Source organism: Eretmochelys imbricata, chromosome 18 (genome assembly GCF_965152235.1).
Source record: "Eretmochelys imbricata isolate rEreImb1 chromosome 18, rEreImb1.hap1, whole genome shotgun sequence".
NCBI classification, from domain to species: domain Eukaryota; kingdom Metazoa; phylum Chordata; order Testudines; family Cheloniidae; genus Eretmochelys; species Eretmochelys imbricata.
The window spans coordinates 22,729,646-22,755,086 of record NC_135589.1 but is presented as its reverse complement, the minus strand read 5'-3'; the positions used below and the strand labels follow the sequence as shown (position 1 = coordinate 22,755,086).

The window sequence follows — 25,441 nt, the reverse complement described above, 5'->3', positions numbered from 1 at the left end:
GGTCTTAACTATCTTGAGCAGTTTAGCATCATGACTTGTGAAAGTTCAATGTATATCAGAAGGTGATACTGGTTGCAAAATCAGCACAGGCAATTTGCTTATCACTTTTGTTTGAATACGTGTGGTTTTTCAGCATAGAAGAGCATTTTAAGCGTGAAATGTCTTACTAGGAAAAAAGAAATCTATATAAAACCTGAAATTCTAACAATTAGTACATTAAACAAATGAGTACAAAACCATAGCAATTTAAGAGTATGAAATGGGAAGTAAAGAACTAAGAACTAACTGGGAAAAACACTGTTGCAGAGAAGCCCCCCCAAAAATAGAAGAGTCAGGTCTGGCAGGAAAGAACAGGAAATGCTGGGAATGAGCTGAGTGACTGGTGGATCTTGCCCACATTCTCAGGGTCTAACTGATCACCATATGAGTCAGGAAGGAATTTTCCCCCGGGTCAGATTGGCAGAGACCCTGGGGGTTTTTCACTTCCTCTGCAGCATGGGGCATGGGTCACTTGCAGGTTTAAACTAGTGTAAATGGTAAATTCTCTAACTTGAAGTCTTTAAACCATATTTGAGAACTATAGTAACTCAGCCAGAGATTAGGGTCTACCACATGAGCGAGTGGGTGAGGTTCTGTGGCCTGCAACGTGCGGGATGATAACGATGGTCCATTCTGACTTTAGTAACAGTATCTGAGAAAGAATATACATTACAATTTTAAACCTAACCAGTGTCCCTTAAGTGACTTGCCACAAGATGTCAGGTCATGTTAGTATTAGAGCTGAGTGAGTCTTCTATTTAATTTTCTTTTTTGATATAGGAATTAGACACAATGCTCCTGTCAGATAATTTCTAAGCTATTATCTTCAAAAAAAAAAATTAGTTTTCAGTTGCCTAATTAGCTCCTGGAATCATGGTTAAAGATCACCCTCCCCAAAATCTGAAATGGTACCCCTGTGGGCCAGCACAGAATTTGCCCCCATGCACGGCCCCATTGGCTTGACTGGAGGTGCTCCCCCAAATATACAAGTCAAACTATGCCTAAGAGCTTTGCCCTGTTAGTACTCTAAGAAGCGGGGGCTGGAAGGGGAGAGTTTGGGACAAGGCCTTTCAGCTACAGGCCAGGTAATTCAAAGAGTTATTTTCTAGCCCAAAGTACATTTTGAAGTACAAAAATACAATCCTGTTTCTTGCTGCAGCAACAAAATTTGGTTTAATTTCCAAAGGACAATGTCCTCTTTCTAATATTGTGTTACAACTATGCAGTTTCAAATCAGCTAATACTGTCACAGCTAGGCAGTTTAATTTGTGAAATGCATGAAAGCAGAATACATGTTACTTTGTCCATAGGAAGTTCCTCTTTCCAGATCTCTTCATAAGATGAAACACGAGATCTAATAGTTTGCCACCTCAATTAACGTAATTTACCATATTCACTAAACACCATTTCAGGTTTACAGATTTTTAAAATACTCTATAATTTACAGAAAACATCCGTAACTTGGGCTCAAAATATATTTACACCCATGGAACATAAGACTTTTGGAAAGGAAACTGCAAAGTATCTTAAGAAAGATGTGGTGAATGTGGAGCTGCTATGTTATCTAGGAATTCTGATCTGTAATAATTACCACATGTAACCTGATTAGCAAGATAGTCACTGTCTAGCTACATTGGGCTTTCTGTACAAATGTATCCATTTAGCTTAATCGGGAGCTGTTGGAAAAACAAACAGTAAGGCAACTCAATAGCTCTAAATAAGCAGTCTCCCAACAAACCTTTGGGGACAATTACAAGACAATGGCTTAGTGAAGATGCTATTTCCAGGCCCCAGCCAAAACTACACAATTGTTTTTCCACGCCTGGGAGCCTAGTAATGGACACTGAATGGGTAAAAGGTCTCTCTAGAGAGAGGGAGCTGGGGCAGTTGTCAATCTGTGGAGGAAACAGACTGATACCGACACAGAGACATGTCCTGCAATAATGTCTGAATAAGCTGGGGCCTTCCCCAAGTTTCTAGGTGGATAATAAGCGTTAGGTAAAACAGGAATATGTATAGACTGTTTATTGTTTTAAGTTCTTTTCTCTGAAATGCTTTAATATTAAACAAAATACTTTGCTTTAAGAAAGCCTTTTGGTCACTGGATGCCACTTGTTATAGCTCCTGAGGAAGAGAACTGCAGGTTCTGAAGTCAGATCTACCGACGTAACCAGTTAGTAGTAGGGTACTGCAGCCCAATGCCCAGTCTGCGAATGGGAAAATCACACTATTCCTTCCCAAAACAGGTGATTGCCTACAGGCCTGAACGGGGGTGCACTCACAGACAGCAGAAGGGATCAGAAGTCCAACTACCCCAATAACTGACAAAAAGATCTCAACAATTCATATAAAAAGCTAGATTTATTACAGTGCTTATTGACCGGTCCACTGAATACACTGTAGCTAGACAAAAATCTGTATCAAATGTATGCAGGGTAAAAAACCTTGTACTTTATTATGACAAAGTAGATTTGGAATCTGGGACAGATGATGGTATCACAAAGGGAACTGAAGCTTAAAGAGTTGTGGAGATCACCATCGTCACTCAAGTTTCCTTTCAATAATAACTAGCTGAGTCTTTACAGGCAAAGCTGCAGAAGAAACGGATTTTTATGCTTGATACACCCACTCAATTTATAGGTGCCAGATTCACCAGACTACAGCAACCTCCATTCACATATGATCAACCTCCATTCACATATGATCAATGTTATCACTCCACACAATGGTCTATTGATAAAAGGCAAAATTAACTTTTCTACCTGTAACATTTTGATTTCTTCTAGTATGTATCCACACTCAATGAATATTTCTGTTCAACCCAGGAGAATGAGCTCAGTGAAATGAACAGAAAAGGCAAGTGTGAAGTGATCAATCCCTTGTTGTCCAGTCCCACCATCTGGCAGTCAAAGGCTATGTGGCATCCAGAGCATGGGTTTCTACCCTGACCATCTTGGCTAATAGCCATTGATGGACCTATTGTCAAAAAACTTAGTTTTTGGCCTTCACAACATCCCCTGCAAAAAAGTTCCCAATGTTGACTTTGTGTTGTGTGAAGTAGTACTTCCTTTTGTTTGTTTTAAACCTGCTGCCTATGAATTTCATTGGGTGACCCTGGTTCTTGTTTTACGTGAAGGAGTAAATAACACTTCCCTATTCACTTTCTCCACTCCATTCATGATTTTATAGTCCTCTATCATGACCCCCTTTAGTCATCTCTTTTTCCAAGCTAAATAGTCCCAGTATTTTTAGTCTCTCTCTCACATGAGCAAAAGAACGGCCATACTGGATCAGACCAAAGATCCATCTACCCCAGTATCCTGCCTTCCAACAGTGAACAATGCCAGGTGCCCCAGAGGGAATAAACAGAACAGGTAACCATCAAGTGATCCATCCCCCGTTGCCCATTCCCAGCTTCTGGCAAACAGAGGTTAGGTATACCATCCCTGCCCATCCTGGCTCACACCCCTTTATGGACCTATCCTCTATGAATTTATCAAGTTTTTTTGAACTCTGTTATAGTCTTGACCTTCACAACATCCTCTGGCAAGGAGTTCCCCATGTTGACCGTGCACTGTGTGAAAAAATACTTCCTTTTGTTTGTTTTAAACCTGCTGCCTATTAATTTCATTTGGTGACCCCTAGTTCTTGTGTTATGAGGAGGACTAAATAACACTTCCTTAATTTACTTTCTCCACACCAGTCATGATTTTATAGACCTCTATCATATCTGCCTTTAGTTGCCTCTTTTTCCAGAATGAAAAGTCCCAGTCTTATTAATCTCTCCTCATAAGGCAGCCATTCCATACCCCTAATCATTTTTGTTGCCCTTTTCTGAACCTTTTCCCAAGTCCAGTATATCTTTTTTGAGATAGGGCAACCACACCTGCACACACTATTCAAGATGTGGGTGTACCGTGGATTTATATAGAGGCAATATATTTTATCTCCTTCTTAATGATTCCCAACACTCTGTTCGCTTTTTTGACTGCCGCTGCACATTGAGTGGATGTTTTCAGAGAATTATCCATAATGACTCCAAGATCTCTTTCTTGAGTGGGAACAGCTAATTTAGACCCCATCATTTTATATGTATAATTGGGATTATGTTTTCCAGTGTGCACTACTTTACATTTATCAACATTGAATTTCATCTGCCATTTTGCTGCCCAGTCACCCAGTTTTGTAAGATCCTTTTGTGGCTCTTCACAGTCTGCTTGGGACTTAACTATCTTGAGAAGTTTTGTATCATCTGCAAATTTTGCCACCTCACTGTTTACCCCTTTTTCCAGATCTTTTATGAATACGTTGAATACGACTTGTCCCAGTACAGACCCCTCGGGGACACCACTATTTACCTCTCTCCATTCTGAAAACTGACCACCTATTCCTACCCTTTGTTTCCTATCTTTTAACCAGTTACCAATCCATGAGAGGACCTTCACTCTTATCCCATGACAGCTTACTTTGCTTAAGATCAGTGGTTCTCAAACTTTTGTACTTTCACATAGCAAGCCTCTGAGTGCGACCCCTCTTATAAATTAAAAACACTTTTTTATATATTTAACACCATTATCAATGCTGAGGCAAAGCAGGGTTTGGGGTGGAGGCTGACAGCTCATGACCCCCCATGTAATAACCTCATGACATCCTGAGGGGTCCCAACCCCCAGTTTGAGAACCCCTGCTTAAACGCCTTTTGTGAGGGATCTTGTCAAAAGCTTTCTGAAAATCTAAGTACACTATATCCACTAGATCCCCCTTGTCCACATGCTTGTTGACCCCCTCAAACAATTCTAGTAGAATGGTGAGGCATGATTTCCCTTTACAAAAACCACAGAATCATAGAACTGGAAGGGACCTTGAGAAGTCATCTAGTCGAGTCCCCTGCACCCATGACAGGACTAAGTATTATCTAGACCATCCCTGAAAGGTGTTTGTCTAACCTGCTCTTAAAAGTCTCCAATGATGGAGATTCCACAACTTCCCTAGGCAACCACCCTGACAGTTGGGAAGTTTTTCCTAATGTCCAACCTAAACCTCCCTTGCTGCAATTTAAGCCCATTGCTTCTTGTCCTATCGTATCAAGAACAACAGTTTTTCTCCCTCCTCCTTGTAACAACCTTTTATGTACTTAAAAACTGTTATCGGGTCCCCCTCAGTCTTCTCTTTTCCAGACTAAACAAACCCTTTTTTTCCCCCCAATCTTCCCTCATAAGTCATGTTTTCTAGACTTTTAATTATTTTTGTTGCTCTTCTCTGGACTTTCTCCAATTTGTCCACAACTTTCCTGAAATGTGGTACCCAGAACTGGACACAGTTGAGGCCTAATGAGCGCAGAGTAGAGCAGAAGAATTACTTCTTGTGTCTTGCTTGCAACACTCCTGCTAATCATTCCAGAATTATATTCCCTTTTTTTTGGCAACAGTGTTACACTGTTGACTCATATTTAGCTTGTGGTCCGCTAGGACGCCCAGATCCCTTTCCACAGTATTCCCATTAGGCAGTCATTTCCCATTTTGTATGTGTGGAACTGATTGTTGACTTTCCCCCAACAAATTATGTTCATTTATGTGTCTGACAATTTTGTTCTTTACTATAGTTTCAACCAGTTTGCACAGTATTGACGTCAGGCTTACTGGCCTGTAATGGTCAGGATCACCGCTGGAGACTTTTTAAGAAATTGACATTACATTAGCTATCCTCGAGTCATTTGGTACAGAAGCCGATTTAAATGATAGGTTACACACTACAGTTAGTAGTTCTGCAATTTCACATTTGAGTTCCTTCGCATCTCTTGGTGAAAGCCATCCAGTCCTGGTGACTTATTACTGTTTAGTTTATCACTTTGTTCCAAAACCTCAATGACACCTCAATCTGGGACAGTTGATCAGATTTGTCACCTAAAAAGAATGGATCAGGTTTGGAATTTCCCTCACATCCTTAGCCGTGAACACTAATGCAAAGAATTAATTTCATTTCGCCGCAATGGCATTATCGTCCTTGAGTGCTCCTTTAGTATCTCAATCTTCCAGTGGCCACACAGGATGTTTAGCAGGCTTCCTGCTTCTGATATACTTAAAAAGTAATAGCAAAATGTTTTTAAAGTCTTTGGCTAGCTATTCTTCAAATTCTTTTTTGGCCTTCCTAATTATATTTTTATACGTCATTTGCCAGAGTTTATGCTCCTTTTTATTTTCCTCATTAGGATTTAACTTCCACTTTTTAAAGGATGCCTTTTTGTCTCTCATTTTATTTTGTTGTTTAGCCACAGTGGCACTTTTTTGGTTCTCTTACCGTTTTTTAATTTGGGGTATACAATTAAAAGTTGAGCCTCTATTATGGCGTGTTTAAAAAGTTTCCATGCAGCACACATGGATTTCACTTTTGGTGCTGTACCTTTTAATTTCTGTTTAACTAACCTCCTCATTTTTGCATAGTCCCCCTTTCTGAAATTAAATGCTACAGTGTTTGGCTGCTGAGGTGTTTTCCCCGCCACAGAGATGTTAAATTTAATTATATTATGGATTACCAAGAGATCCAGCTATAATCACTTCTTGGACAAGATCCTGTGCTCCATTTAGGATTAAGTCAAGAATTGCCTCTCCAGGACTAGCTGCTCCAAGAAGCAGTCATCTAAGGTGTCAAGAAACTTTATCTCTGCATCCTATCCTCAGGTAAAAAAATAGGGGGGGAAAAGCTATTTTCTGCTGGTCCCCCACCCTGTACACAAAGATATTTGGAGGAGTTGCTGTTTTCTCTGCCCTTTATTAGAGCTATCTGAAGACTTATGAAGCACCCCCTGAGATCAGCCCTTGCTGTTGGGGGCTATCCCATGCATCACTGGGTCTCAGGTTGCTGCTGCCAGCATTCAGTGTTATCATACCTAGTTTCTCAGGAGCATTGTAGCACCGGGATTCTAGTGCTGACAGCTAGCTAAAAGGTAGCACCAAGAAATGCACCTCTGTTGCACCTGAAGAAAGTAAGGTATGTAAAATACTTTTAGTCATAAAATAATATTTTAAATTGCATAACAACTTTTAATGGCAGCAACACAGAACAGTACTGTTATTAAATAGTGTCAGGCTCATGACAGATTAATATTCGTTTGAGGAAAACATAGTGAAGAGCAGTGACTAATGCTCAGGCAAATATTTTTCATTCATTTCCAATCAAATATCTTGGCGTTGCAAACTTTGTAACAAAAATTTTGTGTTGTTTTAATTTAAAACGCAAATCAAACACCAGACAATTTATTAAATATGAAATTGCTCCTGATACATTCAACACTTCTACACTTTACATCTTCAAAATACTTCACAAATGTTAACTCAAGCGAACCACCACCAGTATGAAGTCAGCATATATCACCCATTTTATAGATTAGGAAATGAGACACAAGTAAGTGATCATCAGCCCAAATTCAGAGTACATGGCACAGAGACAGTTTCCAGAGTGAGGGTTAAGCGTCACCAGACAATCTTGCCCCATACAGCATAAGCGTGCCTACTATCTTCATAGTTTTTCCAGTCAGGGATATGCTTGCTTTTTTTTTTTTTTTTTACAAGCCTCCCAGTATAGAGGCAGTTATACTGACTTTTTTGTGGCACGTTGTATAGTCCTGGCCACAGCTCAAAAACCTTTCTAAGACACAAACAGCCTCTATAGAAAACTAAGAAAATATACTAAAATAAAACAGCCTACAAGTTCTTGTTATGATTCATTAAGAACATCAGCACATTTGAATTCTATAAACAATCTTCGTTCAAAAAAATATTTGTTAGTGAGACAAAAGCCCAAGTGAAATTAATATAAAGTTCATAGAAAGTTCTGTATTAATTATACACTGTAAACCCTTTGCAATTTTATGGGCTTGTTCATGCTCCTTGCACTTCATCCTCCCGAGGGAGGCAACATGGACCATAAAACTTTAAAGCACACAATAGCAAATCACAATGAGCCTCTCTCCTACTATCCCCCCACCACACACGTCCTTTTTTACTGGTTCTTAAATTGTCTGTGATCCAGAAGGTGGATATGGAATTCTTGACAATTTAACTGCCAGAGTTTTATCAGTGCAACGTGTAATTTCAGAATACAAAAATGGGTCGATATGTGTTGCTGAACTCCTGATTTGCCTACAGTTCTATAGCATACAAACAAACAGGATAAACCTATAAAACTCACAAATATATCAGTTTTATAAACCTAATTTTCAACAAGTAATAAATAAAATTTAAAGAACATCAGTTTCTAAACTGCACCTCAGCATGAAGGCAAAAGGAGTGAAAATTTTGCAAACAGGATGTATAACGTATCAAAAAATTGAACATTGCAATAAAATTTAATCACCATATTTGTGTATTTAAATGTATGTCAAGGGCATCCAGATTTTTCAATGGGTGTCTTTAGAACAAAACTGAAATAAACAGATAAATAACATTATCTAGAAAGTCATTCCATCAGTGTAATGGTACCTAGGTATACGGGAAGGTAAATCTAACCATTGCTGTTTGAAGTAATTAGCAGTTGTTGACATATTAATGTCTTACTTAAAAATTAATATTTCACATTTCTTCACAAGAAAAATAACCCATAAAGTCTGTTAATGTTTTAATGTGTTGGGACCACTATAACATTCAGAGATTTTCAGAGGATTTCCTTCAGTATTTAAGAGCACAAATCCCATTGATGCTCAGTTGGACGTGTGGTTCTAAATCCTTCAGGATCTTACCAAGACCCCGCCTTAAAAAATAAGGTCACCTTTAAACTCAATCTTCGAGCATTTCACATTGATTTTCCAAAAACTGACTATAAAAAGAGTGAAAAACTTTACAACATGACTTCAATTTATCACAGTAAATTTATATAATTTATCCTAATTTTAATCATTTGGATTAGTTTAGACTCAAATCTCAACTTTGCAAGTTCCCTATAGATATGAAGCCCTCTTTAAACCCAAATAAATCTATCTACATTCTTCCAATGGTGAAGACCTGAGATAAATCAAAACAAAATTATTGGACACAATTCTACCACATTGATTATGTTAATATCTAACTCTATATATGGTTATTTCAGAAAACTCTGTATAATTATTGTTTCAAATTGCTAAACTTCCATGGTAACTAATTTGATCAGTAACTTGGTATCAAATAATACAATTAAAACACCACTTATCAGTGTTTTGTTTAGCTCCTTGAACCATAAGGTTATTGTTTAAATTAGAAACAGATTATGGTTCTTAAAAATAATCACAAATTATTGCATAGAAAAATTAAAAACATGTGCAGAGCTGAAAAACTGCTGTAATAACTGTCTGCCCTTACACTGCAGGGCTGGGGAACAGAAAAGAAATACACTATATATAAAATATATTGAAAAAAGGGTTTATTTGACTGCATACATATGTTGGATGTCATGTTGATGCAACAGTTTCTATGTTTAAACCACATCCATCAAAGAAATAGCCCCTTATAAAAAGCAAACTGGCCTCTAACACCAAGGTTACTTTTTCTGAGCAAACTATTTTCATATCTATTGCATATAAGCTAACCACCAAACATCAAGGTATTTCACAGTATTAGTATTTCACAAGGTAAAAAGATAATCATATAAAAAGGCATAATAAGTTCAGATATTTAAACTTGCCCTTTTTAGCAATTTTACTTATTTTTAACTTTTGCAGGTGTACTGCTAATAAATGTAATGACAATCCTGGACACCAATATATAGGCTTAAAAAGTCCACTTGCTAAATCACCCAGGAAAAGTAGGAAGCTTTCCAGGGTGCGTACCATCAGGATCTCCAGAAACTAAGCTTTTATTTTTAAACAATTAGATCTGTAGTCCTTGTGGTTGCGAAGATAATGTTCCAAACATGAACGAGTGTAACTGATCTAACGATGCCTTCTTAAGTCTGCAGACAAACTGTTCCAGTACCTCTGCTGCAGCTCCGTTTTCCTATGCTGTGGTAGAGCAAAAACTAACCAAACTTGGCCAGTTCACAGAATTTCTGTTAAGAATCTGGTGAATAATAATCAGATCAGTTTAATTAGGCTGCTTGCTTGGGAGGGTTATGAGCAGTAGCAGAGAAAAGTCAACAGCACCGTTCACTGGAGAAGGCTTTGAGAGGGTGGGTAAAAGTATGGGTAAATACCACAGCGAAGAAAACATAGTAGTAAGAGTATACATACACCCCCACCTCAGTAGCCATGAGTCTGGAAAAGGGCTAAAATAGAAGAGCCCCTCAAACTCTCATTTTCATACAAGCCTGGAGGTTCTGGAGTAGGAGGTGGTGCACTGAGTGGTTCACAGAATCATAGAATATCAGGGTTGGAAGGGACCTAAGGAGGTCATCTAGTCCAACCCCCTGCTCACAGCAGGACCAATCCCCAATTAAATCATCCCAGCCAGGGCTTTGTCAAGCCTGACCTTAAAAACTTCTAAGGTCAGGCTTGACAAAGCCCTGGCTGGGATGATTTAATTGGGGATTGGTTCAAAATTATCAGATACATACAAGCCAGATGGTGTCCCTGACCTGCTTTTGAAGGGGGGTGGCTTCTCATTTGGGTATTGTGCACAAACACGTCTGCCCCAATCCCAATTTTTCTCATCAGTCTGCGGCTAGTATGTTTAGTCTTCTAGTTACTAGGTATCTTGCAAAACCCTATGGTGGCCAGGTCAGAGCTAAAGACACCAACAGGATATGATAGAAAAGTAATAAGATACAGAAATTTTGTGACGCGAGGTGGGGGGGAAGAATGGAGAGGGAAAATGTATTGGAGAAGGTATAGTACAATGTGGGATAGGGTAAAGAGAGAAAAGATGGGAGTGAAAGGCCAGAGAAGGAAGAAAGGAAACAGACAAGACAGTTTAGGACAAGACATGTCATGACCTATTTATGTGAAAGCCAAGAAAGGTAAGAAAGTACAACAAGCTATGTAACTACTAACGATTTGCCATATATACACACACACACACCTACCCACCCCCATTGGATCAATGCCACAGATATTCTTGAAATAATTTAACAAAAACTTGGTGGCGTTCTACCAGATTTATACCTGTTCAAATACTACCTGGTGAATCTATCATTGGACCAATATTGTTAAAATTTGTTGAGCAATATATTCAAGTTTTTTTTTGTTATTCAAATTTTACTTAACAGAAATTTGACACATTTTACAATTAAATGCAGTATGCAACAAACAACCAATTTATGTTTAAATTGCAAGGGGGTGATTTCTGGGGAGGCCTGGCAGCCCAGTACTTTTCTCCCTGGTTAGTATGCTTATCCCTCAGTTAGTGGTTGCCAGGTACTGTCCAGCAGATGTAATTTTTTACAGTGGCACGCCAGTTCTGATATAGTAAAGGCTAACGGTCTTTTTCTGTTTAAAGGAATAGTCTCCTAGTTCCCTCAACTCCACATGGTTTCTCAGATTGCCTTGAAATCTGGTGTGCCTCATGAGGGTGTGATGTAAATTAGTGATCCAAAATTTAGGTCATTTGAGTAAACACGTGCAGAGATATTGCCCCTTGAAATAAAACAGCTTTTATTAAGGTTGACAGATTACCAGATATTTTTGCGCATACACTTGGAGCTCAAATCAGGGCTCAGACTGGGCCCCAAAAGGTTTCAGTTGTTCAACATTTACTCCAGCTAGTCCAATATTAGCTAGTCCAGCTAATATTCCAATATTATGTCTCTTTGGTGAAGCAGTAGTGGAAACGTTATTCATCAAATATTAAAGAACACTTTTCAAAAGTTATAATCACCTGTCTGACATCAAAAAGCATGGACTATTGTAGAATTTTCAGACAACTCAGGTAAGATAAGTATTTTGACAATGGTTGTTTTAACAGAGGTTATTTTATTACTTACACTGTGCCAGAAATGTACTTGATGCTTTAAAGACATGTATCAAGATAAGGTCTCTGCCCTAAAAGAACACAATCTTAATAGACAAAAAATTAGGCAAAAAATTTGGCAAATATTTACCATTTGTAAATAAATGTGCAACAAAGGAAAATGATTGCATAGATGTGTTTGGCATGTCTTAGGTTTGTGTTTTGTTTTTCCCAAGTAAGCTCACCCACTATACAAATGAATAATGACATTAAACTATTTTGATAATTTCAAATCAGTTCCAAAATAAACCTTTTATTTAAATTTTTTTTCCTGCTATTTTAAATCTTTCATAGTCTGGAATCCACACTGGTGGGTCACTGTGAGTTAAATGGAATTATACTGAAATGGAATGGTCTCAGAGAACAGAGATGCTGGACAGCTGCTAACCCACAAGTGAATTGTGGCAAATCCTCACACCCTGACTGGCTAAAGGGATCTAATTTGCAAGTTACTTCTCAGGTAGAAAGTACACAAATCCTTGTGCTGTCTGGCTACTGTCCTCATAAGGACAGTGCCATATACTGACAAAAATGCTACTTCTGTTTCTCAAGCCCTTGATCTGTTATCCCATTCAACCACTTCTTTCAAACATCCTGCCCTAGAGGAAGGTTAAGCCACAAATATATAATAGAGAAGTCCTGTTTACAAAGAAGTTGCACTCGTTTAACTTCAATTGGTTTAAAAGTAAATTGAGTTGAAGTAAAGTACAGCAAACATATGTGTATACAGTCGTATCAATTTAACTTTCACCTGTAAATTATGGATATAAACTGATCCACGCACAAAGTTGCACCAGTGTAACTAAATAATTTATTTAAAAATCACACCTTTAGTTAAACCATTCCCTAACTTTAAATTACTCTTGTGCCCCAATTGTCTGAAGTGTCCACCTCTTGTCTCATCTTCAGCTTGGATTTAAAACTCTGAGGCAGGGACCATCTTTTTATGATGTGTTTGCATAGGGCATACCACAACAGAATTCTGATCCATGATAGGGGCCCCAAGACACTACTGCAACACAAAATAACTATCGTCTGTTCACAAAGCATTGGAATAATTGCATCTGGAATATTATTCTGTCTTCTGGGCACTCTTTACCAATAAAATAACTCACTAGAAGGAGAGTTCAGAGAAGAAGAATAAAAACTATCAGGAAGATGGAAGGTATGACTTGTGAAGATTAAAAGAACTAAATATGTATATTTTACCTAAGTGACAATTGTAGAAGAGCCTACAAATAGCTAAAAGGTGTTAAAACCAAGGAGGAGGAGACATTGTTTTGGAAAGATATATAACTAGGAATAATGGGAACAGGATGAATTGTATAAATATACTTTAATATTCCAATAGTATGTACTTCTACTAAGCTGCTGTAGTACAAGTAATTATCCAAAAATCTCATAGCATTTACAGAAAATAAAGTCAGTCAGTCCTTACACTCTGGCAAGGAAGGGAAGCATTAACTTATTTTACAGATGAGGAAACTGAAGCGCACACAGGGTAAGAGAGCACTGGAAGATTTTTTTCAAAAATATTTGTAACCTTTTCTAAAACAATTATTTAAGAGTGTTAAGATGTTAAATAGTCTATAGTAATTGATTTTAACTATTTGGCACTTACTACCAACTTGAATAAAGAAAATGGGCTAATCAACTGCTTTTTAGGGTTCCAGACAACAGAATATGCAAAACATGCTGCCAACATCTCAGTTAAATTGGTTTCATTTGGTTTTAAAAATTCATGGAAACATTTCTATTAATCTTAGGTTTTGCAAAACCTAATTTCTACAAAAAACAAAATGTGTTTTTTCCTTTTGTCACTCAGGAAAATCTGTTCTCATAACTCCAAGTTCTATACTGTAATCACTAGTCCATAATTCCTCTGAATAAACAGAGAGAGACTCCAGATTCAGCAATCTGAATGGAGAATCCATCAGGAGAGAAAGGTGTAGTTATCCATTCAAGGACAAGAAGGTGAAAGGCATCAATTCCCCATAATAAATACAGTTTTGCTTTTGATCTTCCAATGCCACAGGTTTTCCCCAATAAACACTTAGCGTATGCATGCTGAGTTGGGAAAGGAGTGGTTTCTCAAGCAGCACTTCAGGAACAGAACTGTAGGAGTATTTGCAATGAAGAGCACCATCTCAATAGGCATCACTAAATGTTTTAAATTTAGTACTGATGCACAACAAGGAGGATGAAGGAAAGGAAAAGAAGGAGAAGAAAAAACAAAACGAGTGAGGCAGTGTTGAGAAAAAAAACAAAGAAAATAAAAGATGTTGAACAGAAGACACTCTTAATTTAAACAGTAAAACACTGAAAACAAAGGAGTGACTGAAATCACCTGTAGACACAATATTTCACAATGTATTTTGTGACATCCAGGGCAATTTCTTGCAATATCTATGAAAAACCTTACTGAATTAAGTTCAAGTAGCTTTGGAGACCATTGTATAAAAAAAATGGAAAGTTTATGTATCAAAGAATTGTATTTGACTTCCACAGGGGAGACATGACCAAGGTAAACACCGGGAAGTGTTATGAGCTTCAAAGGAACATCTGAAACAATGTGACACACAAGAATGTACTTATGGAATAAAGTGAAGAGAGGTTTCCTGGGACACCTCTAGGGGAGGAGTAAGCACAAAATGTATCCTCCCCCTCTGGTTATGCAAGTCAGCCTTTTGAAGCTTTAGCCTGAGGAGGGGATCTTTGTCTGCTGATCACCTGTTTCATGAGGAAAAGATCAAAGGCCCAAACTGCATAAACAAAAGAATGCACAGTTCATGAGGGTTCTTCTGAACAGGTGTTATAAACCTGCAACCTCAAAAACAAAAAAAGCACTACATCCATCCCAGTTGGTGGGTTTGAAGGACTGAATCCTACCAGAGCCCTTGTTGGGTTTGGATGATCTCTGGTAAGCTTACTAGCACATGTGTAGGTTCTTTTATTGTTTTAATATGTTTTCTCGAATGCTTTCACCTTAAAGCTAAATGTCCTTGCCTAGAAAGAGCTGTGTGGTAACTTTTAACTGTGGGAAATGACGCAGTTTATATAGCCTCTAAAGAGAAGGCAAAGCAGGCCTGCTTATGGAGTCTGACTCTCTGGGAAATTCACAGTGTAGACGGGGAACTGTGCAGCCTGGAAAATCCCCAAGAAGGAGGGAGAGAGATGAAGGTCTCCACCCAAGAGAGGTCAAGAATTTCAGAACTCAAAGAGATAATTTCAAAATAAAACTTTTTAACTACTATTGTTAAAATTTACATGTAGAAATAGTATAAAACCAAGGTCTGAGAAAAAACATTAATTTTTAGTGTATTTTACACATTTGAGAACACTTTGTAAATATAGTAAAGCCTCAGAGTTATGAACACCTCTAAACCAAACATTATGGTTGTTCTTTCAAAAGTTTACAACTGAACATTGACTTAATACAGCTTTGAAACTTTATTATGCAGAAGAAAAATGCTGCTTTCCTTTTTTTTTTTTTTTTTAGTAATTTACATTTAACAGAGTACTGTATTTGATTTTTTTTTGGGGTGGTGGGGTGTCTCTGCTGCTGCCCGACAGTGAACTTCTGGTTCCAAATGAAGTGGTGGGGTTGACTAGTCAGTTCGTAATTCTGGCTTTCATAACCGTGAGGTTCTACTGTAATCTGTTTTTCTGGTATAATCAACAGATCTGTTTTCCCTATTGTTTGGGTGGTCTTTCATATAGCGGGGGGGAGGGGGGACAACATAAAAAAAAGATTACTGTAAAACCACAAACATTGGCTGGAGAACTCAAGGGCAGATGAAGAACCTGAAACTACTTTTAACTCCTTTTTTAAACAGACGAAATTTTAAGTTCATGTTATCCCTTAAAGCAAAAACTGATTAAACCTGCTCTATTCATAGTATCTCAGAAATCTAACTACAATATAAAATCATTCAACAAGAGCTATGAAGTGACTGGGAAGCACATACATTAAGTTAACGCTTCTCTAACACCTAGCAGGTCAAAAGGAAAATAGGAAAGCTTCAGTTATAAGAAGAACCTAGCAGGGTTTTTTTTTTAAATGCAATTCTCACTTACGAGACTAAGGCTGTGTCTATACTAGCATTTTTGTTAGAATAACTTATGTTGCTTAGGGGTGTGAAAAAACACACACCCCGAGTGACATAAGTTACACAGACAGAAGCACCTGTGTGGACAGCGCTTTGTCATCGGGAGGCATTCTCCCGCTGACGTAGCCACCGCCGCTCGTTGGGGTGTGGTTTAATTATGTCAACTGGAGCGCTCTCTTCCATCAGCATAAAGTGGCTACATGAGCAATCTTACAGTGGCGCAGCTGCACGGGACAGCTGTAAGCTCTAGTGTAGACATGGCCTAACTTTAATATTGTATGGGGACTGTTCCTCTCACCCCATACTGAAATGCTAATTGTCTTCCATATTTTGGAAACAGTGGAGTGACTTCACTTCCTGGATTGTAAATCACATGGTTAATAAGCCTCTGAAAGGGAAGGATACAGAAGGGAGAAGAAAAGAAGTTCAGTTTCTAAATTAGAATTTTATCTGAATTTCAAATTAAGTATTAAACTGTAAACTAAAATTCAGATAAAACTGAGGTAAAAGCGAACTCTACTTCAGAGCATCACAGTCTAATTTTAAGTAAAGATGGCAATCTTGTGAATTAAGTGAAAATACACACGAAAGCCCATCAAAGTCAGCAGCCTAGCATTCATGAACAATTATACAATAAACTAGGTTTGTGTAAGAGGTAAAACATTGTGTCATACTTTCAAGGACAGGAGTGAACTAAGCATTTTGTAACCTAACATTACAGTGAATAACATTTTATTTTGTTTTCACAATTTACAAAAAGCATCCACCACAGTCTTTAAACACAGAATAATACTCTGAAATTTTAACTAACCTATTGACCAGTATTAACACTGGAAGACTGACTAGTTACCACACTGGTTGCCATCCTCCCAATCCACCTGTGTGAGAGTCAAGAGACAAGCCTTACACCAAGCTCTGAGAGACCAGTTACAGTGGACTAGCAGCAAAACCAAGTTCCACAGCACAGCACCTTGCACCGACGACACCCTGGCCTCCAGCCCACAATCATTAAATGAATTGTGGTAATCAACAGATCTTTCGGAAGAACAGATATTTATAATATTTTCATGACAACTGATTCAAAACCAGTTCTGTCCAGCAACCACAGTAATTGCTATCCATGATCCAATCTCACCACCACCAGGGCAGTCAGACTCATGTGTTCATCACCTCAAAGGGATTAACAAAGATTAAAAATAGGTATTTGAAATATATTTTTAATAATGTAATCACAATATGATCTTATATCCTGCAAAATTAACTTGGCCAGAAAACTAATGTTCAACATATTGAAAATAAACATATTCCAAAATATACTAGAACAATGAAAGATCAAGTGATGTTCTCCCCTTCGTTGTAAGTATCCAACTAGAATTCTGTATTTTTCTACACAAACGTTCAGTTACTGTAGAAAACTATTTGGCAGTAAATTACTTCAAAACTGTAAGACACTCACCTAAAAAAAAAATTCCTTTACCACAATCATCTGTATCCACCTGTTAAAGACATTGCTGATTCTGATTGCCCCTATTTTTTTTCCGCTTTGATATAAATATTAGGTTGCATAGTAAATATTTCAAAAGCCTTTGACTGCTGCAGACATTCTCCTAAACATTCATTTAGCTGGCAGTAAGGGAAGCAACAGTATTCTAACAGTTACCTTGTCTAGCATAACAGCTCCATCACTATCATATTTACTGAGCCTGTCTGAATTAACAGCTATAAAATCAATAATCACCACCTTGATAATATAACTGAACTGGGACAAGGAGTAAGAATACTAGTTTAACAACAGGCCAGATAATTTTAACACATAGTCACTGTTCTACTGCATTTTGGATATGCCAATTTCCTCAACTATTCAGAAGAATAAACCAAATACAAAGAAACATAACTGTTTTGCTGTCAGTTCTCTGTTATTGTTTTTTTAAAAGTGAATTCAGTGCTTGTTGAAGATGCCATGTTAACGTTCTGGAGACTCAAGTCCTCTATTTAACAACAGGAGAGATACAGCACAGGGAGCAGTTGTAATATGTTATTTATTATTTGTATTACCAAAGCACCTAGTGAAATCTGATCACACCCTGCCAGTGTACTTCAATCCTGCCCCAGAAACAATACATGTATGAGTGAGAGGACTCTTCACTATCCAAGCCAAGGCAATCAGTGTCCTCTCTTTTACTAAGAAGCGCATCCACGGTAATAGGTTTTGGAGATGTGGACAATCGTCCACTTCCAAAAGGCTATCAGATGATAACATTCTTTCACTACTAACCTGAGCTAATTGCACATCAGTGTCATTCTTACTAAAAGTCTCAAGGGAAAACTGAATGAGAAGAGGTCTGTAGAATGAATTGCCCTCTGATCTTCACAGGAGGGTCCCTTTCAAGTTAGCATGGTGTGGAGAAGCTTGTAATACTGATGCTGTACTAGTGCTGTGGTACAGAAATGGATTTCAGTCAGCAGGGCTGTCAACAGAGCTCATTTCAGACACAAGTAATTCAATATATATAATTAAAAATCATTTTAAAGGTTAAAGAAGGGAATAAGACTTGGGTTCTATACTCAGGCTACCAGCACCACTGTTCTAATACTTGTCTTCATACAACTGTGTTTTTAAATGGCTGACATTTAAACCTTTGAAAGGCAGAGTTTAAATTTCAGGCATTTAAAAAATGAACATTTCATACCTGCATGACATGCATCTGAAGAAGTGGGTATTCACCCACGAAAGCTTATGCTCCAATGTCTGTTAGTCTATAAGGTGCCACAGGACTCTTTGCCGCTTTTACAGATCCAGATTAACTCGGCTACCCCTCTGATACTTGATTTCATATGTTGACTCCTTAAATATGTAGTACAGAAGTAGGTCAACTCACTGAACTACAAATGTACAGTTGCTGTTAGAAGTACACAAAGAAATTGTTGACTAGCTGAGAATCATCTGGGTTTCTGCAATGGACTTCTCAGTCCAACTTAAATTAGATTACTCAGATATAGGAGTTAATTAGATATACTCAGATATAAAAGAGTTAACCAACATAATGTAGACGAAAGTAAGGCATTCATTTTCAACATCAAAATCGAAAAGGTCAAATATGGGACATGAAAGAGGGTATTTACAATAGCTCTTACGCAGTAGTAAGTTACAAGAATGAGTGACCTTGTGGGTCAGTCATCTCAACAGAAGAGATTTTAACAGCCTATAAGAAATTAAAGAAAATACCCGTATTAAACTTAACAAAAAGTCACACTAGACAGACAAGATGAAAACCCAATTCATTCCAGCAGCTTTAAGGTTAATGACTATTAACCGATATGAAATCACTAAACCTATTACCTACTCTCAATACTAAAACCAGGGTATGTGGGGAAAATGTTACTACACACCCACACAAAATCTTGAAGGGAAAGGGACAAATTAATTGAAGGTTACTAAACAGAAAATTCTAATATTAAAGTCAAGATATAAAGTCTGATTTTCCTCTCATTTACACCAGTTTTATATTGTTTAGATTTTATTATTTCAGTGGACTTAATCATCTACACCAATGTAAGTGAGAAAAAAATAAAGTCCAGTCTATTCTAGACCACAACACACCTGACAGAAGTAATGAATTCAGGAGAATCAAAAAGGATTAATGAAAGATTAAGCTGACAACATACTCCTATTCATTTTACGTATTATGTAATTTAATATTTATGTTGCAGTAGTGTATTGAGGCTCCATTGTGCCAGGTACTGCACACACAAATAGCAAAAAGATAGCAATCCAAGCTACAGTAGCATACAAGGAAAAAATATTCCAGAAGACACACATTAAGTTAGCTAAAATTTACTGAAAGAGATAAAGACAACTTTCCCCAGGGAAAAGGGAGCACTGAGGAGTCAGTAGTGATGAAGTAAAGAGTATTTACCACTGTCTCCTCAAGGTAGGCTTGAACACAAAGCATATACTTTGTCCATAGCCTTAAATTAGCAGGGTTTATGAAATTATTTTAATATTTATTATCAGGTATTAAGTTAAAGTTAGATACAGTAAATGTAATGTTTTATATTACACTTTGGAAGAAAGCTGTAACCTGTTATTTCCTGTAATGGTAAATCAACTAACTATTTTTCTCTTCCTTCCCTTCCAAAATGGAGGCCCCTACATGGATTACCATTCATTGTTCTATCACAGAAGAACAGTTGTATATCTGTACAGCTCCTAGCACAATCAGCCCTAACCTTCTTGATGCCTTTGGCTCCTACAATATTAAATAATAAATTATACCGCATGCTGCTTTAGCACCACAATTTGTTTTCCTTTTCTGGGCACTGTGGATCAGTTACATTACAAGTTGGTGTCAAATATGTTGTGAAACTATGATTTTGACAAACCTATACAATGAAAAAAAAAACCAGGAAAATACTGCTCACATGAATTTACTTTGAGCTGTATCTTTAAGGCTTTTTTATGTAAGGGGTTCACATTTTACACCTAACATAACAATGGCCATACTGGGTCAGACCAAGGGTCCATCTAGCCCAGTATCCTGTCTTCCGACAGTGGCCAATGCCAGGTGCTTCAGATGGAATGAACAGAACAGGTAAACATCAAATGATCCATCCCCTATTGCCTGAAGCTAGGAATGGGCAAACAGAAGCTAGGGACACCATCCCTGCCCATCCTGACTGATAGCCATTGATGGGCCTATCCACCATGAATTTATCTAGAAACACAGCATCAACTTCACAAAGCCTGTTCACAGCTTGACCCCAACTTCCAACTTGTATAGTAATTTAAAATGTTGAGAAATACACCAGAAAATCACTTTTGATTTAGAACTCAAATCCTGGCAATCACATATGCATATGTAAATCACAGTAGTGGGAAGCGTATTCCACCATTCAAAAGTAATAAATGGTTATTTTTCCAAAATGTAAAAGCAGCATGTTAAACTCATGAATTTTTCCAATAAACATTTTTAAAAGATCTTATTAAGTTAAAATGCAAATACACCACTTTTATCTGTAAATCTAAAGTGTTTCAAAAAAGGTTATCTAGCATTTCTACTACAAATATCTTAGACAGTACATCACTACCCCCTTGTGGATATGCAATAAAAAAAATCCTTATCTTGGATCTTCTGTTTTTCAGCAATGTATTATACAGAACAACTTTGAGCTAAAGAGTTGTACGCTTTAACTCTTTCCTTCGTATGTAAAATATACAGGGTGTTTTTTCTAAAGTAATTTCAAAAAGCAACTTTAAGTATGAAATTAACTACCATTTTATGTTATCCACATAACTTTCAATCTCTTCTGGAGTATTCAATAGCAAAATTAAGTTGTCTTTGCCTAAATCTACAACCTAAAAAAGGCAAAAAATATAGAAATACTGTATTATTGAACCCTTTTTTATTTTCTCTCAATATATGATTTCTTATTTCCATCATCACCTGAAAACTATTTCAGGGGGTATAACTGTCATGTCTCTCCCTATGCCCAATATATTTCCTCTCCTACTCTATGGATTCACACTCTTTGCCCACTTCTTTTCATCACCCCCTATTGGCTTGCTCTAATAATAAAACAACAGAAGCTCTAAACCTGACAGGACAGACAATCCTTCCAAAGGGCTGGAACTCTGACAGCACACCTTTTCATTAGTGCCTTTCACAAAATAGTTGAATTGTTCCAATACCTAAAAAATTAAATTATCTATTTGGCATCCTCAAAAAACATGTTATTTATCTTTCCTAATTAACCAAAAGAGTGACATATATATTTGATTTTTATGTATTGACTTTACCATCGTTTAAACAGTGCTGGGGAAAAGTGTGTAGCCTACTCCTCAGGGTGTGTAGTCAGCATGCTCTCCTCTCACCCCGGGGCTTTACTCAGTAAAGGGCTTTGCATGCAACTCATTATGCGAGTTATTGGAGGAGAATGTGCATTTTTGCTTAGTTGCTGGTGCTGGAAAGGAGAGTGCACATGCCAATCTCCTGCTATGGAGTGAGCTGTACTAAGAACACATTAAAAGTTTAGAAACTCATGTGCATATATATACATAAGTAATAACATATAGAGAGTAATAACTGTATATTCAGTACAGAAAACATATTCACCCTCTCGGCACTCATATACTCAATTTTAGTTGCAGTACTTATGGGGACAAGAGGGGCTGCAAGTGGTGGTGGCCCTTCCCCCTAGGGGTGGAGTACAATGTGTGTGTGGAGAATGTGCATGCTCTTGCCTAAGGGGAGATGCACCACTTTTCACATGGGAGGGTCCTCCTACAATTGCTCTTTCCATTCCACTGGGTAATCTTCATCATCCAGTGAGAAAAGAGTATGATCTGCTGACTCCTCCCCATGGGCTATGCCACCTAGGGACAGCATCTGCCTTCTACATCCCATGAGTAGCACACACCCGGCCCCTTGCCATGAGGTGGGCACAATTATTGCTATGCATATTATGATCCTCCCAGATGTCCCAACTGGGATCAGGGCCACATTATGAGAAGCAAAGCACAGACAGACAGTTGTCCCTGCTCTGAAGAACTTGTAACTCATGACAGGAGTATACATGTCTTGATCCATCCCCATATGGTGATCAGCTTTTTTGTCAAAGTGGGTGCACATGCCATGACCATTTCTTTACATGGGCAAATTGTAATTGGCCTGCCCTCCACATTGTGGAGAACTGACCACATTATACTTGGCCATCTCCTTGAGGGCCAAAATGCTACACCTTGCCTATAGAGGAGTGCAGTGGGTGTGCACCTACAATGTCAATTGGTGGGATTGGAAGGAAGGTTCCAAATGCCATACTGTAGCATTCCCATCAGCGGATACTACCAACCACAAGCATGCTCAGATTATTCAGTATTTATATTCGAGTAGCAGCTTAATTAGGGCCCCACTGTGACCGGCACTGAAAAGAGAAAAAAAACAGTTCCCACCCCAAGGAGCATAATAAAAGGTAAAACAACACAAGATGCAACACACAAGTTGGCAAGGAGCAAGGAAAAGATGAAGAGAAAAACTGTAACAACAAAACACATTAATATAAGCCAGTTATGTGCATGAATAGGTAGACGTGAATTGGTTAATTTTAATAAATAGTTAAAACATAAATAAGTTGCTCCCCCAAACAGGAGGGTGTGCATATGCATAACCTGCCCTTTGCCACAGGCGCGTGCACACAAACGCATGCCCTCTATTTGCCCCAAATGGAAGGCACATGTGTGCCCAGCCCTTCCCACGTACAGGGGTATGTACACGTGCACATTCTCTTTCACACCCGACACAGGAGCTGTCTGCCCTATCCTCCCCTTCCTACATGGGCCTCATATATATTGCCCATCATCTTCTCACAAGGGGGTGGGAGCAAATGTTGCCCCGCACTCCCCCGACTGTGGGGCTCAGGATGCCCAGCTCTTCCCCCATGGTGGTGGAGCCTGCATCCCACGCCTTTTCACATGGTGAAGTGAGGAAGTTCATTTTGTATGGCCATCCCTTCCCTCATAATGAAGTGGTACACATGCCCTGACCAGGGTTGGTGGACACATGCTTTCCCTATCCTCTTCTCTGAGAAGAGATACTTGGGAATGTACATTATTATTGTTTATTAGACAAAGGTTTCCCCCATGGTAGGGGAAGGGGGGGGTGAGGATGCAGCTGGGTATCCGCAGCCCACCCTCATCTGCATAGTGAGGAGGTGGAGGATTGAGGACCCACGGCCTGCCCTTGCCCTTCCCCCCCATGGCGGAAGGGAAGGGGTGCTTGCAGCCTGCCCTCCCCCCCATGGTGGTCCCCTATGGATCACCCTCCCCCCCATGGATGCCCCCCACCCCCATGGCACGGGAGGGGAGGGGAGTGGGGGGACGGGGAGCCCCTGGACAGCTCCCACCACCTCACAAGAGGGGGTAAGTGGGGGACAGGGTGCCTGTGGCCGCCCCCCCCCCCCCAATGGCGCAGGAGAATGGGAGAGGAGGAGAGTGGGGGACAGGGTGCCCATGGCCAGCCCTCCCATGGGGAGGAGTGGGGGAGGGGAGAAGTGGGGTATGAGGAGCCCATGGCTGGCCCCCCCCCATGGTACGGGGGGGAGGGAAGAAGTAGGGGACAGGGTGCCTGTGGCCGGCCCCCCTACAGGGCACGGGGGGGGGGAGGTAGAGAAGAGGGGACGGGGAGCCCTGGCTGAGCCCCCCCCCACGGTGCGGCGGGAGGGGAGAAGCGGGGGACGGGGTGCCCGTGGCCGGGCCCCCCCCCACGGTGCGGGAAGGGGGGGGAGAAGCGGGGGACGGGGTTCCCGTGGCCGGGCCCCCCCACCGTGCGGGGGGGGGAGAAGCGGGGGACGGGGTGCCGTGGCCGGGCCCCCCAACGGGGAGGAGTGGGGGGGTGCCCTGCCCCCCCCCGGCGCAGGGGAGGTCCGAGGGCCGGACGGGTCCCGTGGTGGGAAGGTGGGGGATGGGTGCTCCCGGCCCAATGGCGGAGGCGGGGGAGGTGGTGCCCTTCCCTCACCAGCGGCCCGAGAGGGGGGTGTCCCCGCGGCTCGCTCCCCGCACGGGGGACGCCGGTACCCTGCCCCGCCCCGCGGGGGCGCCCGTCGCGGCCGGGCTGGGCCGCGCCCCCCTCCGCCCGGCACAGCGAAACTTTCTGGCGCGGGGCTGCGCGGCCCGGCCCGCGGCGTTGGGCGCCTGCCCCGCGGATGCGCCCCGCTCCCCGGCCGGGCTGAGGGGCCGGGCCCGGCCCCGCCGCGCTCTCACCTTCCGGCTTGTTTTCGGCAGCCATTTCCCCTCCGCGCGCCACATCCTCCTCCGCCTCCTCGCGACCGGGATCCAGGCGCGCGCCGCCGCCGCCTCCTCCCGCTGCCGCCGCCGCCGGGCCGGCCACACCGCGCGCACCGCACACACCCCGGGCCGCCCATTGGGGGAGCCGCCGAACTGACACTTCCTGCGGCCAATCACTGACAACACGGGGCGGGCATGTCGCGAGAAGGGAGCCTACTGACAGCTCGCATAACCAATCAGTGAGGAGAAACACTGCACTGACACATTCTACAGCCACTCACCAGTCATAGGGAGGATCTGAAAGCGAAAGAAGGTCATTAGCTGACAGTTCCCATAACCAATCAGACAGTGGAATCGTTTCACTGACAACTCTATCAGCCAATCACCGGGAAAAGGAAGCGGGCATTGATGGTGGACACAAAACCCTGACAGCTCTGCCAACGAACAGGAAACGAGTCGCGCTAAACGGACAGACTCCGTAGCCAATCAATGAGTCGAGAAGGGCGAGCCAGGTGACCGCTGATCACTCGGCCTTCTGCTCCGTCTATTGGCTGTGACCGGCAAACGCCTCCTTCTCCTCACGTAACCCTAAACAAAGGCCCTGAT

At 40.3% G+C, this 25,441-nt stretch overlaps 1 protein-coding gene across 1 annotated transcript in view; it reads right to left on the bottom strand.

Annotated features, from left to right (window-relative positions):
* CAMTA1 (calmodulin binding transcription activator 1) overlaps window positions 1-24,955 on the bottom strand; it is a 929,632-nt gene extending 904,677 nt beyond the window's left edge. Inside the window, exon 1 of the mRNA XM_077837398.1 lies at window positions 24,812-24,955. Coding sequence (XP_077693524.1) covers window positions 24,812-24,836 — 25 coding nt within the window. The 5' untranslated portion in view covers window positions 24,837-24,955. The remainder of the gene's footprint in view (window positions 1-24,811) is intronic.
* Between the last annotated feature and the right edge of the window lie 486 nt (window positions 24,956-25,441).